At 37.9% G+C, this 13,655-nt stretch overlaps 1 protein-coding gene across 1 annotated transcript; it reads right to left on the bottom strand.

Annotated features, from left to right (window-relative positions):
- Nucleotides 1–982: 982 nt before the first annotated feature.
- Nucleotides 983–2,076, bottom strand: LOC120262228 (cyclin-dependent kinase 3-like). The gene has a single exon (XM_039270309.1). It carries the CDS (start codon nt 2,074–2,076, stop codon nt 1,030–1,032), a length of 1,047 nt encoding a protein of 348 aa, XP_039126243.1. The 3' UTR covers nt 983–1,029.
- Nucleotides 2,077–13,655: the final 11,579 nt, after the last annotated feature.

The raw sequence follows: 13,655 nt of genomic DNA, 5'->3' as shown, positions 1-13,655 counted from the left end.
CTAAAAAAACAAATTTTTGTATGTTTTCTCTATAAAAATATATATATATATACATATATATATATATATATATGTAGATTTGTCAAATATGACATGTCATTACGGGATCCATCCAATTTAACCACAAAAAAACAATGAGGGGCTATAAAGACTATAAAGACAGCTTATAAATTTTTTAAGATTGAGCAAGTAAAAAACAATATATTTTTTTATAAATATTTTTTAAAAAATATTTTTATATGTTATATCATAGTTACAAAAAAATTAGGGTCAAATAATAAATTTTAACAAAAACTTTTTAAAAAAATATAATTTTTTTATATTATATAAATTAATATTTTTAAAAACAAAGGGTATAAATAATAGATTTTTTTGAATATTTTTACTATATAAACTACTTTTGTAAAATATTAATAGGTCAAATAAAAAAAGTTTTTGTAAATATTTTTCAAAAATATTATATTTTTAGACTATAGTATTAGTTTGGAGAAAAAGATTGATATTTTTTTAAAAAAACTAAAAAAATAGAAAATGAGAGAGAAAAAGTACAGAAAGAGGGGGTGCTTCTACCGCTAGCCTCTCATATGTATGATATATGTATATATATAAACACCATTTATGGGCCAAGCACACCCTTGTGTTTGTTTTGATTAAACCAAATTCTTCAATGGTATATATATATATTGTTTAGAGATATTGTAAAAAGTTAATTATTAATTTGACTGTTATAAAAGATTAAATCACATTGAAAACGCTATTTATGAATTTTAAAGATTTGTCAAAAGATAAAATTCTTACAAAATTAATTCTATATATCCTTTGCTTCTTCATATTAAACGCACAAAGAAACTAACCGAGAATCAAAATTTTGATGTATAAAATAAAAAAAAACTTTCATTAACTTAGATTAAAAGTTTCCAACAACTTTTTACATATACGACTCCATATGAATATCAAACAAAGAAATAAAAAAGTGTTGCCATATACATATATGTACTTAAGGACGAAGGAAATAGTAAAAAATTTAAGCTACATCGATATGAAAAGATCACTGAACCATGCATGGTCGAGAGCAGCCTCTGCACTGATCCTCTTCCTTGGATCCACCTCCAATAGCCTCTTCAACAGATCATACCCTGGCCTTGATAGCTTCGTCGGCGGCACTCTCAACCGGAGAGTGTTATACCTCTCCGGGCCACCCAAAAAATAGCGAGCCATATCCAACTTATCCAATCCCGGCCATGACTTCAACCCAATCGTACCCATCACCATGAAAATCATATCAAGCTGATCAATCTTCGACTTCCCAGGAAACAACGTCTTCCCCGTCACCATCTCCGCCATAATACAACCCACCGACCAAACATCAATAGCCGCGGTATACTTCTCATCTCCGAGAAGAAGCTCCGGCGATCGGTACCACTGAGTAACCACAGTCTGAGATAACAAATCATATGCTGTTCCTTCTTCTTCGTAAAGATAATGAAAACGCTTGCCGAGGCCGAAGTCACAAATCTTGAGCTGCCGCATGTCACCGACGCCGGTCAAGAGGAGGTTGCCGGGTTTCAAATCACGGTGGAGAATCCCATGAGAGTGAAGATAAGAAACGCCTAGAAGCAGTTGGAGCATGAGCTTCTTCACCATGGCTTCTTTCAAGTTCCCTGATGCCAAAATCAAGTGAGTCCTGAGATCCGTGACTGCCCGGTCCATGACGATGAAAACAGAGTGGAGGGCATCATCGATGATGAATTCTCTGAAACGGATGATGTTCGGGTGGCGACACGATGATAAGATGTCGATCTCGCGGAGAGAAGTGTAAGGGATGTCTTCAATATGATCTTCTGCATAACGGACGAACGTGGCTTGCTTGACGGCAACTCTGTGGCCGGTTCTGAGGTCTATGGCTTCAAAAACACAACCGTAGGCTCCTTTGCCAAGCATCTTCACTATCTGGTAGTTTGCAATTGTGCTTTTCCGGCGATGATCGGCTTCAAGTCGTCTACTTTCCAAATCCATAGTCTCCATTGATATGTATTTTGTGTGCGCCATGTCACCGAGAGCAAGTGAGAGCGCCATGTCACCGAGAGCGAGAGAGAGAGAGAGAGAGCAAATGGAAAATTTGGAAAGTTAGTTGTAATGATGAGATTATATAGTATTATTTGGGCGGGAGTGTTTGAATGGATAGCTTGGAGTTGAAGGGATATTATTATTTTAGTTTAACTTCTAAATTTCTATCTAATATCATTTTAGAAAGTTAGAAAAAAGGTTTAAAAAAATTTTGGAATTATTTTTTTGGATAATATTTATATTTAGTAAGGAATATCATGACTTTTTTTAATTAACACCTTTTAAATATCAATAAAAATATATTAGAAATTTAAATTTTTAAAGTTTACATTTCAATCTAAACTTATTTTTATAATGATGGTCTTCACAACAGTAAAAGTTTAAAAATTACTATTGTTTTTTTAAATTATTCTCTATTTAAGTTTATAGTATAAATTTAGGAAATTATTTCATAATTTAAAGACTTATCTATCTATTTAGTAATTTTATGACGTAAATCACTTATTTTAACCCCAAATCTTAATCTTGATACAACTCTAATTATATTTAAAAACAAATATTTTTATATTTTTTTATTTTTTTATTTAAATTTATTTATAACCATGGGCTTCAAAAACAATATATATATATATATATATATATATATATATATATATATATATATATATATATATATATATATATATATATATATATATATATTTTTTCATAAAAGGATAATAATCATTTCGGAATTAATCGGTTGTGTATCATGGATCACTTGAAAGCCCAAAAGTTTTTTTGACCCAAAAAGGCTTTTTCAATATATAAATATAGTTTTTTTATAATACATTAACTGATAATCCATTTGAATCTAGAAAAGTCCTTTTTAAAAAAAATTCAAGTAAATAATCCTTAGAAATGTCGTTTCTAAGGAGGACTGATTAAGGAATATGCAGTTAATGGCAATAACATATAAATGTATAATCCAATGACGTCCAGGTAAATAACAACAAATGAAAATGGATATGTTTCCTCAAACCAAATGCTTCAATAAGTTATCTGTGTGTATATATATATTTAAAATATATTATTTCAATAAATTATACATTTATCTACTTTTATCTAAAGTGAACATAGCTCGTTTTTATATTGTTTTGTAGTATTGTACTACCTAAAGAGAGATTTTGATTATTATTTGTTCTACATTGTTATTATTAAAAGCATGAATTATTGATTTGAGCATTAAAAAACACACATTAACTCGCTCACGTTGAGTGGTTCAAATAATTAGAGACATTAACACTTGTGTAGCGTACAGAATGATGAGAGTTCAAATTTTTCGTAATAGGTTTATTTAATGACATCGTTCATTAAATTAATAAAATTTATGAAACTTTATTTGCTAATTTAACATTGTTGTCCCTGTAAATTTGATTGACAGAGAAAGGACTTAAAAATAACAAAATAGAATTTAAGATTAATGCATTTTCAAATATTAGTTTAATTTTAAATTGATATTTAATGACAAATGTTAACGAGGTCATTGTTGTACTTTCACCCAAATTTATATTTATATATGTGTGTGAAATCAATTAAAAAATAAAAAGTAATTTTAGTCTATTTTTTAAAGAGAAATTATCATGCATGAAGAAAATCTCAAGTTATAATTTATAATAAATAACGTTAATTATTGTGTATTATTAATTTTTCTACACCTATATAAAAATTACTTAAATGAGACACCCTAATTTTTAATTCATTTTTTTTCTTTGATTAGTTATGCTTCTCATATTTGCACATGAACCTATACTATGTATGTTATCAGTAGTTTCTTTTAATAGTAGAGTTTATTAAATTAAGTAAATTATAAACAATTTTTGTGCTGACTTGACAATGTTGTCCTCGTGAATTTGATTAACAGGGGGAGGACTTGAGAAATAGTAAAAAAGAAGGCAACTATGCATTTTCGAAGGTTAGTTTAATGACAAATTAATTATTTAATTATTTGTTGTGATTAAAAATTTTCCATTGATGCAATCTACATTCATTTTAGGGAAGGGATTTGATTTTTCCCAACTTTTTATGCTAGAAAAGTGCCACTTAATCTACTTTATAAAGTGGATTTTGAATTAAATAAGTTTTAATGATATTGAAGTAAAAGGCCGTGAGTCACCCCTATTACATTTCCTTCACTTTTTAAAGTTTTTTTTAAAATTCATAAAATTTCACTTAACACAGTCATATTCTTACTTTCCGATTAATGAACACCAACGGTATTAAAATAAAATTACTTTCCCTCACCCCATGGAAGTGGCTCTTCTTTTACTTGCTCACTTCCGACTATTTCTCCCGAAATAAACGGCCAATGAAACCTATCCAAAAAATTGACACCTATAATTGTATTTTTTAATCACTGTTAACTTTATTAATCTATATAGGATTATTATAATTTTTATTTCTAATGTTACAAAAATAGTTATTATTATTTTTTTATATAATTAAGAACAAATTATTTTAAACATTTGCAACAACTACCTTGATTTAGTTAGCATAAACTATTACACAGTAGCCTATTATAATGACATTTAATTATAAATTTTTTACAATCAAAACATGATAATATAGAAAACAATTTAATGAAAAACAATAAGTGGCATTCACAAAAGGTTATGTATTACATGTGTGCGTATCATAAACTTTTGTTGAATTAATCATTAGTTTATTGATGCGCTAGTGTATATAGATTTAAGATTTATTAATTTTTAAAATAAATAAACTTTACAAATGTAAATAAAAAAACTTTACAAATGTTAGTTCTTATTTATTTATTTATTTTTTTGAATAAATATTAGTTCTTATTTTTTTATTTTTTTATTTTTTTAATTTAAGTTTACCGACAAGATGAAGATGGCTGAGGAACAATTTTTAAAAATTTTTGAGGCGATGGAGAGAGAATCAACCCACCCCAAGATGCGGATTAACAAATTAACCACTGATGCACAGAAGCCCATCACAATTGATGTCATTATCTAAATCTGGATTTCTTTTTTTAGTGGAAATGTAGACAGCAGCTAAGTTTGTAAAATTGCAAAAACACCCCGTTAGTTTTGCGATCCCCAAAAACCCCTCCTTTTTAAAAGTCTATGTTTTTCAAACCCCCAAAACGCATAGCGGATGTGAGCGAGATTGAGTTTCAAATTTTTGGACGAAAATGCCCTTGCGTGGGGAGTCGTGGTCTGCGACCATCTCGGCGATTTGAGGAGGAAGTGGGGGTTTTTCCGTAGAGCAACCCGAGAGGCAATTTATTGGAGCCGTTTAATTGCTTTTTCTCGACTCACGTCTTGACTTTTCCATTTCAGAAAGTTTGTCTCGAAGTTGTCTCTGCGTGAAAGCCTCTGTAATTAGCATTTCATCGACTTTTCCCTTTCCACTGGGTATCTCGAAGGAGAAGTCCCCATGTGACTAGTTGGCGTTTCGTCGGTTCTGATCTAAGGTATTGAGTATGGTTTTATGTTAGCCCGATTACATTCTGAAAGAAAGATTTTTTTCGGTTTTGTTTTGTGCTCTGTTTTTTGTTGGAAGATATTGAAGTCTGGGGGGGATTTCTCGGTGGGGTTTTTGTTAGTCTGAGGGAGATTTCTCGGCTAGGGTTTTGTTTTGTTTTGCATTTTTCGTATGTATACACTATCGAAATAGTTTTTCGATTGTTATGATTTGATGTAATATTTATAATGTACATTTCCGTTTCGTTTGATATGGTTGCGATTTTACAAATGAGGGTTGGCGTTTAAGAAATGAGATGTTCTGAGTTTAACATTTGTTGTCTCTGTTTAAAGTATTATCGTCTACATTTAACAAAATGGGTCTCTGTTTAACATTTTATATCTACTGTTTAATAAGCGAGAGTTCTAGTTTAAAAACCTTATATTTCAGCTTAAACTTTTTAGTCAATCTGCGGGCTTGTGATTATGGCGGTCGACCCTAGTTAATGGGCGTTGCTATTTGACACGGTTGTGGAGACCTTAGGCGAATTGAAAGTTAACATGACCCCTCGACATTGGGAGATTATTCGAAGGACACGTTTGCGGCGTTATTTGGCTGGAAGCCATATACGAGAGGGCCCTTCTTGATTCTCTTTTGCAAAGATGCGATGGTCGCGCTGATAAATTCGAGGATCGGGGAAAAGCTGCTGAGTTTCGAGACCTCGAGATGTGGCCCTCGTTCTTGAGTACTGCGTTGCGATGGCGGCGGTGGTCTTCGGAAGAAGAAAAACCGGTCGCGTTGGAAGGCGGTATCTATCGAGACCTACGAGAGCCCAGGAGACTCCATCGAGAGCACTACGGTGCAGACTTGTTTCGACGGAGGGAGAAGAAGATAATTTTGTCAAACTCATGATGGTGTACCTCATGGGGGACAGATCCTCTTCCCAAATACATCATGCTCGGGTTCGAGGCTGGATCGTTGATTACGTCGATGATCTACCGACCGTGGGGCGTCTGCGTAGGCGCGAGGCGACGCACAAGTGGCTTATGGAGGATATTCACTGGCGGCCGCCCGAGTGCAGAGATAGATCGCACGGGGAAGAAGACCCAGACCACGAGGGTACATTAAGGGTTGCTCGGTCGCGCTTAACGTGCGGTTTCTGGTGGCCGGAGCGGGGAAGAAAGTCCGTTTCGGCGAGATCCCAAGGATCTTTGTGCTACGGTGAAAGTACTTACCAGGAGCAGGGCGGTAGAAAGCGAGCTTGTCGTCGCTCGATGGAAAAGAGGTAATAAATCATGGACGATGTCTAACATAAGTCTTTAATGTTTAAACATTTTTATTTAGCGTTTAACTTTAGTATTTACCGTTTAACTATTATTACATAACTCGTTTAAATATTTTGTTCTCCGTTTAATTATATTCTATAACGTTTAAATATATAGTTTTTTTATAGTTTAAAAATGAATGATCTCGCTGAAATTGTTTGGTTTACATATGTTAGTTTCTGAAAATTTTGGTTCAGCGAATCTTTGAAGAAAGAAATATTTGTTGGCGTGCCAAAGCGGATGGATGCCATTGCTCCGGGAACCACTTGCTCGAAGGCGGGGATGAGAGGCGACCCTACATCGTGCTTGGCTGGGCCGCGCCGTTCTCCTACTTCCGACCCACCAGCGCGCGCGCGTTCCTCGGCCGAGAAGCCCTCCCTACCCGGCGGATTGCAGCAACCCCCTACCCACGACAGCGGCGGTCCCCGAGCCGTGGCGGCACTCCGGCAGTGGCGGCCCGCAGTGACATTAGGCGAAGATGTCACCGCAACTCTTATGCGAGCGTACCGAGATATTGATGACCGGGTTTCCTCGGCTTATCGCTTTCGATGTGGGCGGCGGAAGGGCGTTCGCGAGCCAGTTGCGCCGTCCCTCGAAAAGCGAACGCACCGGGACGAGCAGGCGTCGGGATTTGGCGGCGAGCGACATCATCGGGAAGAGTCGTTCAAAGGCGGCCACATTCGAAGAGACTTGCGAAAAAGAGGAGAGCAATCTGCCTCTGTCTCCACGGGCGGTGACGATGAAAGCAATAGCTGACACCATCGGTACGGTCATCGTTGCTTGAGTGCATGCGCCGTTGATGACATGGCCATGACGGTGGAGGGACATCGTAGATGATGTGGCCGTTCCTGCGGGATTGAGAAAGGTCGTTGACTCTCTTCTCGATGAAATCGTCGACCGGTGGGAACCGGTTGCAGAGATGCGGCGTCGAAAGATGGAGCACAGATCCACGAAGGTCGAGAACAAGTTAAGGGTGTGTCTCCCAGTGATCTTTGTTATCGTAGCCCACGGTTGAGAAAGATCGTCGAATCCGTTGCCGTGGCCGTGGCCCGGCGATGCAGCGACCAGCGGGACACAATCCCACCACAGCAAGAACCATGTAAGGAAGTGTACTGCGGTTGATCTTTGTCGCCAGTCGTCCCGCGTCGAGCGGACACAATCCCACAACAAGAACAACAATGTAAGGATGTGTACTGCCGGTTGATCTTTGTCGCCATCGTCCCGCATCGAAGGAAGATCTTTGATGAAGACCCGGCCAGAGCAGCGAGAGAGATGATCGAGGCGATCAAAAATTGGACGGGACGGCTCGGAAAGCTTTTATTCAGAAGAAGAAGAAATGGGTTGGCACTGAGTCGTCTTAACAAATCTGACGAGGAGTTGATGAGGATCTTCCTCAGTTGCTCTGTAGACGAGGTAAGTGTAACGTTTTTTATGATATTGTTTTAAAAGGGTTTCTTATAGTGTTTAACTATTACCTAATAGTGTTTAATACCATTATGTTATCATTTAAGTTTTTAGCCTTACCGTTTAATTATATATAATATCATGTAACAATTGATAATATCATTTAAATATTTACAGATATGGTCTTCTAATATACATTATCGTTTAACCTCGGCAGCATCGTGTGGAAGAATGATGTATCGGCCTAGCATGACGGGTTATACTGTAGCTTGAGGGAAGGAGATGGTCGTGATGATGTGATGGGCGCTTTTCGTATGCATAATACAAAAAGTCGGTGACGAAAGAGCCGTATCCTTACAAGAGGCGCCTCCATCATCAGAGCCGCTTCTTGTTGTTTATGTCAAGCGAGACTGACGCGCGCATGACACGATTATGGCTATGATCGGGGGATCGTTGTCGCGACACTGCGTGAAGTTGATTGTCGTCCTCCCGATAATCATGAATGGCCAGCTTCCATGTAGGTCAGTCACGGACAATGATAAACAAGAATACAGGGTATTATTCTTCGTATCAGAAAGTGCGATAAGGACAGCGTTGGACATGGTAAGTTCTTTAATTATGTCGATTAATATACTATTTGGTATTTAAATCGGTATTCTAATCTCGACTTGCATATCTCGACGGTAGGAATCTATTCGACCTTTGTGTCGATATGGAGTTAAGCGGTCGGCGACAACAAAAGTACCCGCTCGTCGCGACACGAAACCCCACGCCAAAAACAAGGGCGTCGATTGCGCGAGTCTACGTCATGCGGTTTATCGGCGAGTGCTGTAGGGGTGAGAGTTACGGACTACCGAGACGGAGCGTTCCTTACCTCGGATTACGGTATGTTACCGCATACTTAGGAGGGAGGCGGTAGGCGTCCATGACAAAGGGGTCGTCACCAGCGGGTTAAATTACATTTTTGAATAACATGTCTTGTATGTCATTTGTCGATTTTGTTTTCAAATGTAAATCTGGACAAATTCAATTCATTGTTTTTAGGTGTTCGAAGAACATGACTTATATATCTTAATGTAAATTTTTGTTTGTTTTTGAATTGTAAAAGCGGGTTAAATTCCATTCGGTTTTATTTCATTGTTTAATTCGTTGTAATTGTGTACATTTCACTTTCATTGTTTAAATATAGTATATATCGTTTAAACATCGAGTTTTAAAATATTTCAAATTACGGTGTACCCGTTTAAAAATAACACTTTCTCTGTTTAAATAAATGCACTTATTGTTTAACTAAATATGGAAAGTTGCCCATCAATACACAATTCGATTCGTTGTTTTTGTTTTTGAAGAACATGACTTGTATATCTCAATGTAAATTTTGTTTGTTTTTCAATTGTAAGGCAGGTTAAATTTCATTCAGTTTCATTTCATTGTTTAATTTACGTTGTAGTTGTGTACATTTCCATTTCATTGTTTAAATATACCATATATCGTTTAAACATCGGTTGAAATATTTCAAATTACGAGTGTGTCCGTTTAAAAATAACAATGTCTCACGTGTAAATACATTCAATTCGTTGTAAATACACAATGTTTCCCACTGTCGTACGTCGGTTTTATTAACAATGCCTAGTCGGCGAGTTTCATTACAAGATCGAAATCGATGTGGCCGGATCCTTGGCGTGGCTGCATGATGTAACTCGCGGACATCAAGCAGCTTGCGACTCGATCCTCTTTCGTCTAGGCGCCCGGTGCCTTCTAATCGGCGGTAGCTATAAGCGAAGCTCACGATTTCCGTCTGAAGGCTGTCGTCGTCGGGTATGGGGAATATAGCTTCGCTTGTATGCGGTTTGTAATTGTCGGCGGTGAAAGTACCAGCTCATAAATCGATGTACGTTGGTGTGCATGCTGCGTTATTGCTGCTGCAAGCATGTTTGCAAGGGATACCATAAACTTGCCACCGCCGACATGAACAAGTTACGATGGCGAGATCACGGAATTCTTTGCATTGGTCGATCGGCCGTAGCGATCGTCGACACTAGCGACCAGACCGCAGATTTGGTTTGTCCTCAGCAGATGATCTCTAACCCGAATGTATGTCGGGCGTAAGTAGGTCTCCCCATTTGGTCGCTTGCTCACACGGTTACATAACATCGCATCAACTTGAACACTGGCAAATAAGGTTAAACAAAAGGCGGTGATGGTTAAATAATTACGTCAACATGTTTAAAAGCATTATTGTAATTAAATAAAGCGAAATGATTAATATTTAAAAAGTCGAGAAAAAGTGTAATTAAACAAAGATTGAGAATGTTTAAAGGGTAATACTAAATGTTAAGTGTAAATCAACATTCGCGAGACCTTATGGAGTCGACCATTTTCGTCATAGGTAAATGGCGAGCTTCCTTGATCAAGCGTTGAACGACTCCATGACGTTCGAATACATCTCACTCAGCGATCACCTCGAGCGAGATAATTCGACCAATGTGCCATATCCGAGTTTATTAATCAACCCAGTGATGAGCTTCGGGTGATATGGCCTGCGATTCATTCACGGTATCAGTCGAAATCTTTAGCGGTGGATGCCCGCGCAATCTGCGAAAGCATATAGACCCGACACTCCTCCCTCGATGCCTTCCCAAGTCGACATTGGCTTTCATAAAATTGGCCTCCAAATGTCGAAGGCGATGCGCATGTGGCGAAGAAGGGAAGACTCTCGCAATTGCGCTCACAAGGCCCTTGGACTGTCCGACCACGAAGGTAATTATCTCATGATAATCTCACCCTCGTATAAGGCATCGCCCATGACTTAGATATGAACCAAGTCGATTGGCATCGGTCTCGTTGTCGACTATACGAAGGCGGCGTGGAAAAACCATTGTTACCATCTTTCCTGTGGCGCCCGATGAGTGTGCCCGATATTTTTCAAGGAGGGTGGGTACCATCGAAAGCACTGCGGACTGCAAGCCCTCTTGAATCCCATGATACACGGCTGAAAAGAAAAGAATGCCGTTTTAAAAGCGATCTGCGTCTCTCTCCACGATCGCTAGCGCTGCCGGGTTGTCTCGACCGCCTTATCCACATACCAAAGCAAAGCGGTCATGGTGGAGATGTCCCGCTGCCGTCGAGGACCACCCGGGCATGCTCTTTTCCCAACCAAAGCACGCTTGTATGGTATGTGGACACCATGTTCCCATAACGATGTCGCTACGAATGTCGATGGCCTTATACGAGGGGCGGTCGCTTGAGCTTCGAATCACTCGTGCGCTAACCCATTTTTGGGCGCTTTCGGATGTGGCCCGAACCTATGCCACCACCCGCTAAGTGTGTGGCGGGTTGATTGTCTTGATTACGAAAGTATTTTTGTTATACTCTTTTGATGCATGAAAGGGCGCCAGCGACAACCATCGGCTAGCATTCCACGATCGCTCGATGTTTTTAGTTCTTTATGAATTTGAAGTCAAAATTCCTTTTTGATTGCATGATTTCGAAGTACATCCACTGAAATGTTCGACACCGTCAAAAGCGTTGACCAATATCCAGCGACAACACTTGAGAATGATCGGCGAGGGAAGGAAGACATCCCACACCGTCGAGGGTCACCATGAGGGATGAATGGGAGCACTCGCAGAATCGCAATTCCTGCCAACACTTGAGTCGAAATGAAAAGATCAATATGTTAAGCGGAGAATATAATGTTTAAGCGATAATGACAATAGTTAAACGTTAAATTAAATACTTAAACAATTAACTAATAACGTAAAGGACTAGTACAATATGTTAACCAGTGACGGACATATTTAAACAATAATGACCCCAGACAACTGAAATAATTAAAAGAAAAGGAACTTACAACGAGTAAACCTCGTTTTCATTAGGATTCGGCAATGGCACATTTTCTGTCTCGACGACAAGATCAACTACAGCACATTTGAAGATGGAGTGGACGTGACACATCCGCTGGAAGTCAACATCGTTTTCTATTGGGCAAACCGTTTTATATCCATCTGGTGTGATGAACTTAACCCTGACAAGAGAAACTTCGAGACCCCATCGCTCACATATCTCAGCTAACACCAATTCCCAAGAAGTCTGAGCCGTGAACATTAGCACTCTTCCCTCCCCGTTGAATCTAGCAATACCACAAAAACTCTCCATAATATATCGGTCGAAAACCAAATCGTACAAACCAAATGAAATGAAGAACAAAACGAAGACGACGAAGAAGAAGTAGAAGATGTAAAGAACAAACAGCAGTCAGAACTGCAAACAAAAAAGTGCACAGTTGTATGCATAGAGGTTAGACTAGACGTGATGTGATTGGGCGGTATTTTTCCCTCCATCCCAAGGGCAAAAAGGGAAATATATGTCATTGTCGCGAGGAAGACATGTTGTCATCGTTCGAATGAAAGTTCTCAACTCAACATGAGTCTCTGTGTAAACGTCAAGCTTTTTATGTTTAAACAGATACATATAGTGTTTAAAATAACGGTTAACTGTTTAACTAAAGTCTATATCATGTAAATAATATGTTATTGTTTAAATTGAATGCTTTCACTGACATCGCGTTGCTAGATGGGTACCTCCTGGGTCACTGTTTAAACATATTTACGTATTTTCTTAAACACCGTTGTCATTGTTTAAAGAGTAACTTGAGTATTGTTTAACTTTTTCTATTGTTTACAATGACGTTTTTTTGTTTCCCACATTGTTTTTACTAGGTCTCTGTTTAAATTTCAGAAGTTCACAGTCAAATACGATTGTTTCGTTTTATTTATAAAAGATTTACAACATTTACAACATTTACAAAGATTTACAACATTTACAACATTTACAACGTCCGCTCGGACTTTGGACACTCACGACTCGACCCTCGTATAACGAAACAAGTGTCTGTACATTCGAATGCTCACAGCGGTTGCATAACAAGCGCATCAACTTGAACCTGCAAAACGTACAACATTAAAAAAAGGTTAAACAACACACATTCATGAAAACGACTATTAATCAATGTGTCATGGTAGGACTTAAAGCGAGCGATCCCGATAGTTAAACACAGAACGTAACAGTTGTACACTGACGTCATTTTCTTAAACGTTAACAGAAAGTCTCAAGTGGTAAATGTCAACCCCGTCTTAAAGGATGTTTCATGATCTCCCTCCTCTAGAGAATCCTCCGCAATCACGCAATACGTGAAAACTTTCTTTTCTTACCCAAGTCGAAATGCTCTCTTAATTGCTTTCCCGTCATCCACCGCTGGAGAATCCTCTGCATTCGAGCCCGATTGTAAGGAGGACTTCGGCTTGGGCGAAAAAATAGTTTAACTAGTTCGGTGATTACGGCTAATTGATTCTCAAGATAAGGAAGAAGGCTCACGAAAACATCCTTTCAGAT

The sequence above is a fragment of the Dioscorea cayenensis genome, chromosome 5, assembly GCF_009730915.1.
Source record: "Dioscorea cayenensis subsp. rotundata cultivar TDr96_F1 chromosome 5, TDr96_F1_v2_PseudoChromosome.rev07_lg8_w22 25.fasta, whole genome shotgun sequence".
Lineage (NCBI taxonomy): Eukaryota > Viridiplantae > Streptophyta > Magnoliopsida > Dioscoreales > Dioscoreaceae > Dioscorea > Dioscorea cayenensis.
This window is presented reverse-complemented; position numbering and strand designations above follow the sequence as displayed.

Excerpts from the sequence above, each read along its gene's own strand:
- LOC120262228 (XM_039270309.1), bottom strand. The coding sequence starts at position 2,076 with ATGGCGCTCTCACTTGCTCTCGGTGACATGGCGCACACAAAATACATA.